Source organism: Oncorhynchus clarkii, chromosome 27, assembly GCF_045791955.1.
Source record: "Oncorhynchus clarkii lewisi isolate Uvic-CL-2024 chromosome 27, UVic_Ocla_1.0, whole genome shotgun sequence".
Lineage (NCBI taxonomy): Eukaryota > Metazoa > Chordata > Actinopteri > Salmoniformes > Salmonidae > Oncorhynchus > Oncorhynchus clarkii.
The window spans coordinates 40,058,535-40,068,431 of NC_092173.1; the positions used below are offsets into that span (position 1 = coordinate 40,058,535).

The 9,897-nt window shown below is 45.0% G+C and overlaps 1 protein-coding gene across 1 annotated transcript; it reads right to left on the minus strand.

Annotated features, from left to right (window-relative positions):
* Positions 1–4,346: 4,346 nt before the first annotated feature.
* On the minus strand, positions 4,347–8,728 carry LOC139385834 (extracellular calcium-sensing receptor-like). The gene is made up of 11 exons (XM_071131084.1): positions 8,499–8,728; positions 8,098–8,389; positions 7,628–7,870; positions 7,368–7,466; positions 6,884–7,199; positions 6,629–6,801; positions 6,248–6,478; positions 5,565–5,688; positions 5,277–5,470; positions 4,889–5,167; positions 4,347–4,775 (listed from the first exon to the last, which is right to left on the minus strand). Exons 1-11 carry the CDS (start codon positions 8,726–8,728, stop codon positions 4,347–4,349), a joined length of 2,610 nt encoding a protein of 869 aa, XP_070987185.1.
* Between the last annotated feature and the right edge of the window lie 1,169 nt (positions 8,729–9,897).

The window sequence follows — 9,897 nt, forward strand, 5'->3', positions numbered from 1 at the left end:
CACTGTTTGCTTTATCTTGACCAGGTCGCAGTTGTAAATGAGAACTTGTTCTCAACTAGCCTACCTGGTTAAATAAAGGTGTTCTCAACTAGCCTACCTGGTTAAATAAAGGTGTTCTCAACTAGCCTACCTGGTTAAATAAAGGTGTTCTCAACTAGCCTACCTGGTTAAATAAAGGTGTTCTCAACTAGCCTACCTGGTTAAATAAAGGTGTTCTCAACTAGCCTACCTGGTTAAATAAAGGTGTTCTCAACTAGCCTACCTGGTTAAATAAAGGTGTTCTCAACTGGCCTACCTGGTTAAATAAAGGTGTTCTCAACTAGCCTACCTGGTTAAATAAAGGTGTTCTCAACTAGCCTAACCGGTTAAATAAAGGTGTTCTCAACTAGCCTACCTGGTTAAATAAAGGTGTTCTCAACTAGCCTACCTGGTTAAATAAAGGTGTTCTCAACTAGCCTACCTGGTTAAATAAAGGTGTTCTCAACTGGCCTACCTGGTTAAATAAAGGTGTTCTCAACTAGCCTACCTGGTTAAATAAAGGTGTTCTCAACTAGCCTAACCGGTTAAATAAAGGTGTTCTCAACTAGCCTACCTGGTTAAATAAAGGTGTTCTCAACTAGCCTACCTGGTTAAATAAAGGTGAAATATATATTTTTTTAATACAACATACCAGAGTTGCACTCCAGGGTTAAATGCCAGGGTTGCGATGTTCTCGGTTTTACCGTTAAATTGTGCTACTTTTGAAAATTACGCGTGTATATCACGGTTGACAATGTATTGGTCACGGCTTGTGGGTTTGTGGGCAACTTCCAAGTTGAGTGGTGCGAGGGGAGTTTCATATACAGTCATTGGGATGGTACAGAGCGGAGTGTGTGTGTGTACTGCTGAGACAGAGAGTGCTGCAGCTGATGCAGGCAGATGAGTCACATCAGTGCAAGGAGGTCAGCACGTCGTAACAAGTGACGTGAGATTCAACCAACGACACTAGCTAGCTACATACTCCTCCCTCAAAAATGTTTGTTGCCTCTTTTCTGTGTTTCCTCAATGCCCCCAGTCCTACCAATCACTACAGCCAACACAGCAAGGGAGAGAAACTGAGAAATTATAATTCAACAGTTTCAAAGATACTCTCTGGTTATGTAGCTAGCTAGCTAACATTTGCCAGAAAGTTGAAGTCAAAGGAGAGAGAGAGAGAGAGCTATTAGCAGTGGTGCCAGAGTTGAGGCCAGAAGAACCGATTGGATACGCTCGCTTACTGGCTAGACACAGTTCTACCGTCAGAATGCCAGGTAAACGCTAGACACAGTTCTACCGTCAGAATGATAGGTAAGCGCTAGAAACAGTTCTACCGTCAGAATGCCAGGTAAACGCTAGACACTGTTCTACCATCAGAATGCCAGGTAAATGCTAGACACAGTTCTACCGTCAGAATGCCAGGTAAATGCTAGACACAATTCTACCGTCAGAATGCCAGGTAAACTGTTACAGGAATTACATTCCTACATGTTTTAATACCCAATTAAAATTAAACACTCTGTCAATTCCTAAGAATTTTTAAGGCTCTTATTTGCATAAAATGGACAGAGACCAGTCTCAAAATCAATCAGCAGCGTTTATTCTCGAGAGTACTGAACATGATACAGTTTACCACAGGTTATAAACTGAAAATGACGTAATTCGTTTTCTAACTGTCCCGTCTCTTCTTCAACCTGGTACAAAGGCTGTCTAGTTCTCAAGTCTTCCCACATCATCTCTCCTAATTTAGATAATTTATGACCCGATTAGTTATGCCAGAGTTGAGGCCAGAGGAACCGATTGGATACGCTCGCTTACTGGCTAGACACAGTTCTACCGTCAGAATGCCAGGTAAACGCTAGACACAGTTCTACCGTCAGAATGCCAGGTAAATGGGAAAAATATGGCTGAAAAAAGAGCAAAGACTGGAAAAGAGAACAGGATATAATGGAATTAATTCAGAGCATCACAGGAGCTGACAGAAAAGCTTCCTGTAGGCAAATCAGAAATCCAAGCCCACCACCACTAGATCTTATTTCTCATTCACAAATGGAGAAACACAAAAGAAATGCTGCTTTGTTTTCTAATGCCAGGACATCGTTTGACACAGGAACTATATATGGGAATAACACCGTTAATTCTTCAGAATCTAAGGCGCTGCGTGGGGGGTTCTAAACTGACATTACATTTTTTTAAGATAGTCATACTATTGGTCATTTACCTATTTGATTTAAAAAAAAATGTAGGACCCCTTTATTCATAAAACAAATATATAACAAATGTATTTGATAAAATATTGATTTTGGCTTTTACTACTATAGCCCATAGAAACACATTGAATAACACATTCATAAATAACAAAAGGGACAGTCAAAAAAATGTATCATAAGAAGCAGAAGTTGGCACGTCGATGGTACCGGCTTCAGACGAGTGTCCTGATACTTGTGGGGGACGTAGTGCAACATGGAGAACACCAACGTGTTCGTGAGAGTCTCCTGATACTTGTGGGGGTCGTGGAGCAACATGGAGAACACCAACGTGTTCGTGAGAGTCTCCTGATACTTGTGGTGGTCGTGGAGCAACATGGAGAACACCAACGTGTTTGTGAGAGTCTCCTCTTTCCAAGAAGTTATAGTTTGTAGGTCAAACCAGTCGGACGCTACAGATGTTTATCTGAGAAGACAGATATTTGGGATGTCTCAAGCCTGGCACACATCACTCTTGCTCTGCCACCTTTCACCGCAGATGTGGAAGTGTGACACTGGCAGATGTGATGGACACGCATCCAAATGCCACTCCAGCATTGCAACTGAAGATAACTTGGGATGTAATAATCATTCCAGCTGCTGATTCACTGACCTTTGCCAATGCCTTGTTCAGGTTTCTTGATGACAACAAGCTGCATCGGTCTAGCCACAGATGGCTGCAACACAATGTGCAGCAAAAACAGCTCCGTCCTGACAAAACTTCAAGAACACAATCCGTATTAGGTCTACATTAAATGTGTTTGTTATTGCCTGCAACTACGTGTCTCCAAAGAAGTTCATGTTCTTCCACAAAATGTAGAATATATGGTGTCACAAATACATACATGGGTTTCCAAAGCCCTCATGCAACTCTGGAAATATGAGAACATACAGTGTATTCGGAAAGTATTCAGACCCCTTGACTTTTTCCACGTTTTGTTACGTTCCAGCCTTATTCTAAAAATGACTAAATAGTTATTTTCCCCTCGTAAATCTACACACAAAACCCCACAATGACAAAGCAAAAAGAGGTTGTTAGAAATGAATGCAAATTTAAATATAAAAAAAACTGAACTGTCACATATACATCATTTTCAGACCCTTAACTCAGTACTTTGTTGAAGCACTTTTGGCAGTGATTACAGCCTTGAGTCTTCTTGGGTATAAAGAGGGAGTGATGGGGAGTGGAGAGGTTCCCACAGTGGGTAAGCAGACAGTGGAATGTGCCTGTTTTCATTTTGTTATACGATGAGGGACAGACACACTCATATAAACACACACACACACACACACACACACACACACACACACACACACACACACACACACACACACACACACACACACACACACACACACACACTGACTGGGTGACGAAGGAATCATGTGTAGGGGGTCTAAGTTCTGTCAGACAGACTCAATACTAACTCTTCCAGCATGAGTAGACACTAAGTCATCTTTATTGGATTGTTCATATAGACGTATTTCATTCTGACACATTACAAGAACACATACTAATATTAACAAAGTGAAGTGAAGGAATAGCAGGAAAATAATGTTTCCAAACAGAATGGACATTCCCATGTTGAAATGAATATCAACGAGCCCTAAATCATGATGTGAGTATGTTTAAGTTAATATTTGGACATCATGTATTTCTTGGTAGTTTCTTATTGGACATCATGTATTTCTTGGTTGTTTCTAATTGGACATCATGTGTTTCTTGGTGGTTTCTAATTGGACATCATGTGTTTCTTGGTTGTTTCTAATTGGACATGATTTCTTTCTTGGTGGTTTCTAATTGGACATCATGTGTTTCTTGGTGGTTTCTAATTGGACATCATGTGTTTCTTGGTGGTATCTAATTGGACATCATGTGTTTCTTGGTGGTTTCTAATTGGACATCATGTGTTTCTTGGTGGTTTCTAATTGGACATGATTTCTTTCTTGGTGGTTTCTAATTGGACATCATGTGTTTCTTGGTGGTTTCTAATTGGACATCGTGTGTTTCTTGGTGGTTTCTATTTGGACATCATGTGTTTCTTGGTTGTTTCTAATTGGACATCGTGTGTTTCTTGGTGGTTTCTATTTGGACATCATGTGTTTCTTGGTGTTTCTCTCTGGTCTCAGAAGGATGATGTAACACTTTGGAGCAAACAGACAGAACAGCAGCCCAAAGCTGGAGGCCAGGATGGCAAAGATCTCTACAGCTACTGTGTACTTCCCAGGAGAGCTGACGTAGGCAGGGATGAAGGAGATCCACACGGCACAGAAGATCAGCATGCTGAAGGTGATGAACTTGGCCTCGTTGAAGTTGTCTGGGAGTTTCCTGGCCAGGAAGGCTAAAATGAGACAGAGGGAGGCCAGAAGGCCGATGTAGCCCAGCACCAGTGAGAAGCCGACCACAGAGCCCACTTCACACTCCAGGACGACCCTCGGGCCCCGACCCTCTCTGCCCCTCCTCTCAGCAGGTCGGGGTGGAGCTAAGGCCAGCCACAGCACACAGATCAGCACCTGTGGAAGGGAACGGAGGTGGAAGGAAAACTAGTTATCTTCAAAACAAATAATATGGTCAATGAAGGAAACAACTACATTCTCATAGAATACAGTAAAAACTAGATGTTCACCTGGATGAGTGTGCAGAGTGAGATACCCATCCTCTGCTGGGTGGGGCTGAAGTATCTCATCAGGTTCTCTCCAGGCAGAGTGGCCCTGAAGGCCACCAGCACCACCACAGTCCTGCTGAGCAGACAGGAGATGCAGAACACAAAACTTATACCAAACAGGGTGTGTCTCAGCATGCACGTCCACGGGTTCGGCTGGCCAATGAAAACGAGAGCACACAGGAAGCAGAGCTTGAGCGACAGAAGGAGCAGGAAGCTGAGCTCAGAATTGTTGGCTTTCACCTGGAACGAGACAGAGAAAGATAAATTAGACTGAGTTATGTCAGAAATCAAATGACACAATCTCATCTCTGTCTAGTACCTCTATAAATGATCATATGATTCAACTCACCAGGGCCGTGTGACGGTGGTAGAGGAAGGTGGCCAGGGCACCGGCTGTGAGTGTTGCCCCGGAAACTGAGATGACAGACAGGATGACGCCCATGGTGTCGCTGTAGGAGAGGAAGTCCACCAGCTGGGGGATGCAGGCCGTACGATCAGGGTTGGACCAGAACCGCTCTGGACACCTAATACACTCAACTGACCCTGATAGAGAAGGAAGAAGAATGAGGAGTCCAAATAAGGACCAACCAGGGTTGAGGAAAAATATGAATTGGAATCAGAACAGTTGATAGACTACCTGTTGTGTTGCTGATCTCTCCCTCAGCACAGGACAGACAGTCAAAGCAGCACACAGGCCTCCCCTTCTGTACCGCATGCCTGGTACCAGGGGGACAGTCAGCACTGCATACAGACACAAGGACCTACCAGAGGGGGGAGAGGAAGTTATTATCATCATCATCGCTATTATCATCATTATTACACAGACAGGCAGGCTTGCTGGGCCCCTCTGGAGACTATGTCAGGAATATGACCATACAAACATCTCAAATTCAGTATCATGTTCCCCCTGAGTGGCTCAGCATTCTAAGGCACTGCATATCAGTGCAAGAGGCACCACTACAGTCCCTGGTTCAAATCCAAACAATTTCACATTTGGCCATGATTCAGAGCGTCTTCAGGGTTTGGCTGGGGTAGGCCGTCATTTTAAATGAGAATATGTTCTTAACTGACTTGCCTAGTTAAAAAAGATACCGTTCAGTGTCATGTTGACTTTCTGGCTGAGATACCATTCCCGTTATTTATTTGGTCTTCTTAATGTCTTTCTTTTTTTTCTGAATGTCTGCTTCAGGGTGAAAAACTCAATAAATCTCTCTCTATCACTCAAGCACACACACATGCAAACTCACACGCACACACACACATGCACACACACACACACACACACACACACACAATGAAACTAAACTGAACAGTTTTCACCTCATCTCCGCTGCCCCCACCCCACACCACTTTATCCATGTCGATGTGAAACTGGTCGTCCGATCCCTCAGAGGACAGAAAATGTCCGACCTGGACAAACTCTGCCGTCCCCTCGGGGGTCACATGCCAGTTGATGATGTCATAAGAGGCAGGCGGATCACCATTAATGTCGAAGTGGAAAGATTCCCCCACAGGAGTACTGAAGTTCACTCCCCTCAGATAATGAACAATCTCAAAGAGAAAAGGGCATTGGAACAGGATTAAGAGTTAGAACCAGGCTTTTGTTTTTTAGAACTCAAACCTTACAAAGTGTTTTCACTGTATCCTGACAGGAAACATTAGTGTTCTTAACTTGAAAACAGATCCACATGTTATTCTCACCTGGCTGGGCTGAAGCTTCCTGATATCAGGGCACTGTCCACCATTAAAGACTCCGTCCCCTGGTCGACAGGCCATCATATCCTGTATGGCGTAGGCGATGGCGTACACAGCCTTGTACACATTATAGCTGCCTCTCAGTTGAGACACGTCAGCATACTGGCTCTCCCCCTCACCTAGGAAGAACACTTTATTTTACTGAGATAACAATGGGAATCAGGACAAAAAACAGAGATTTAGGTGTAAAGTCTCCCTCACGTATGACCTCTGACCCAGTACACTGTCGCCTGGACGACAGCGTCACACTGAGGTCTACCCCCAGAGAACACCCAAACATCTCCTCCCACAATTCCCTCAGGAAGGGGTCGGACTTCTGGTAGTCCCCGTCTGGATGGAGGCGTGTTAGGAAAGGCCCCAGTCCGGGAATATCAGCTTTCTTCAGGGCAAAACCGATTGTCCCGGCAAAAGAGGGCATGTTTGTCGGGGCGGCGATAGTAGAGTAGGTGACCCAGGCCTCTGAGGCAATCCACTGCTTATCTGTAATGTTCTGACGGACAACCTCTTCCATCAGGGCCTGGAGAATGAAATTGTTAAAGAGATCTAGATAGTCAAGATGAAATGCATGATTATCAATAAGGAAATGATTGTGTCTGTAAAGGGCATCAAGACATGGTAAGACACAAGGACACTGCTACAGCTGTGTTACAAATCATTAACAATACTCTGATTGGTAACTGCTCACCTCTGCATGACCCGTGAATCCTACAAATGCCACCACCACTCTGGCAGTAGATCCTCTGATGGTGTCCGCAATGTGCCTGATCTTTCTCTTAGACGGTAACTTGGGGATGACCATCAGTGAGAGAAAGGGAAGAGAGTCAGAGAATATCAGAGAGATCGTTTATGTTAGACTGGAAGAGAGGGGGAGTCAGAGTGAAAGAGAGAGAGAAAGATAGAGCAAAAGAGAGAGTTTATTGTCTGATCATCAGAGTGAGGTCATACCTTGGGGAGGACCTCAGAGTAGGCGACACACACCCCAGATCCCTGGAGCTCTTGGAGAAGCAGCTGAACCCCAAACTTGCCATAGTCATCATCCTCTGAAACCAGTCCCACCCACACCCAGCCCATCTGACGCAGCAGCTTGGCCATGCCCCGAGCCTGGAAGGCATCGCTGGGTACTGTACGGAAGAATGAGGGGTACCTCCAGGTGTCACTCAAACACGCACAGGTGGCAAAGTAACTAACCTGGGAGAGAACAAAGTGAGAGGGAGAGACAGAGAGTAAGTTCGACAGTGAGAGACAGAGAGAGGGAGAGAGAGAGAGAGTCAAGGATAATTATAATTTGTAAGAGAAGGAGAGCAGAGGGAGAAGGAAAGTAAAAGTTGGTCACAGAGAAATCTAGATAGAGATGGAAATGTAATGTGAGAAGAGTCATCATCTCATCCCAACCTGTAATCCAAACCCTGCCTCACCATGGGTAAATCAAACGGCCCGAGGGTCTGTGCCACCACGATGGAAGCTGAGGAGTGGGGATCCCCGATGATGACGGGAACCTCAGGGGTAGTGCCACACTCTGTGCCCACCACGGAGGCCTCCTTGCCGGTCACCATGGCTAGGGCTGCCCCCAGGGTGGTGCCATCTGACCGGCATGTGTCAGCAGCCAGGAACCCCAGGGTGAGGTTAGGCAGGAGGGCTGGGTCACGATTAATCTCCTCCACAGCAAAGATCATAGTCTGGAGCCAGCGGTAAGCACGCTGTTTGAAACTGACAGACAGAAGAATGGAAGAAACAGAGAGATATGAGGTAGCTGAATACACATTACCTTCAAGGGAAAACACAATGACAAAAAGCTGTTATCACACAAGCTGCGTACATTGTACAGGTAGAATTTCCCTTAATGCTCCTGAACTCCTGCTCTGGCAGAGGGGCTTCCACATGGATGGGGAACAGGCCCCCAATGACCACATCTCCTGCCCGATAAACACTGCCCGAGATGGGCTTAGCTATCAGCCGACAAGCCCCCTCTCCACCGCCATCCAGACCCCAGACAGACCCAGGGACATGGAGACAGTAGAGCAGCCACAGCCAACCACATAGGCTCATCACCTGGAGAGAGACAAGGCCGAAGACTGGGAGAGTTCCGTCACCTGTTGGAGAGAGACCAAACCAAGAACTTGCAGACAGAACACTCTGTAGACAGAATGATATTAACTAAAAGTGCCATCAGTGAAGATATACACCATAGACACCTGTAACCAGATGTGAAAAAACAGCGATTGACAAACACCTTGTTCTACCTCTGCCCTACTTGGCAACAGCAAGCCTTATCCTGGTGAGACAGACATAGAGAGAGAGAGGATGAGTTTCTGTCAGTCTCGCATCTCCTGCAGAGTGTGAGAGTGAAAGAGGGAGAGGAAGAGGAGAGAAGGGGAGCTGCTGATATAGGGAGAAATGAGCCCCTGGCTAAAAAACAAGCACGCGGCCACCAGGGGGTGCTTGTAGGGAGGACGGGGCAGGAGGGGGTTAATTGGGGACTTGTTATTGGAGGATAACTTGGGGAGCAGGTAATTGGGGGTAATTGGAGAAAGCCTGTGAGGGTGATGTTATTGAAGGTAATGTGTAGCACAAGAGATACAGTTTCTGTTCTTCAACAACATCTGATGTACCCATTCAGACAGATATTACATCATACTGTACTATAAATTATTTTATTAATTGTGGCTAAATGGATTAGAGAGTGAGAGACAGTGAGAGAGAGACAGAGAGAGTGAGATAGAGACAGAGAGAGCATGAGAGACAGAGAGAGAGAGAGAGAGAGAGAGAGAGAGTTTGAGTTTTAAATAATCTTTATTGGGTCTGGGGGCCCACCACACAATAAATACTCATACAAAACCACAGTTACACATCAATTAAAAACACAATTCTAATTCCTCCTCCACAGTAACTAAACACAACAGCCTCTGAATACCCCATGTACTCAAAAACAGATCGATATTGTTGACACGTTTATAATAGGAAAACTCAACCCCCAACTCTCGCTGCCAACATTCCCTCCAGCATTCCCACCACATCCACAGACCCCTGTCCCCGAATACTGTTCTTTCGGGTCTTCCATATCGCTAATTTTGCTGCCCCTAACACAAAATTAAACAGCACAACTACATCCTTTTGACTGAACCTGTACTTTGGCCCAAATATATACAGTTGGGAATAGAAAACCTCTCCCAACGTTGAGAACCAATCAGTGATCAGTTCAATCATCCCGACCAACC

Coding starts and splice junctions, on each gene's coding strand:
- LOC139385834 (XM_071131084.1), bottom strand. CDS start 8,728: ATGAGCCTATGTGGTTGGCTGTGGCTGCTCTACTGTCTCCATGTCCCT. Junction 5,689..6,247: donor GTGGGGGCAGCGGAGATGAG/GTGAAAACTGTT, acceptor CCCCTCTGGTAG/GTCCTTGTGTCTGTATGCAG. Junction 5,168..5,276: donor ACCACCGTCACACGGCCCTG/GTGAGTTGAATC, acceptor GTCTCGTTCCAG/GTGAAAGCCAACAATTCTGA.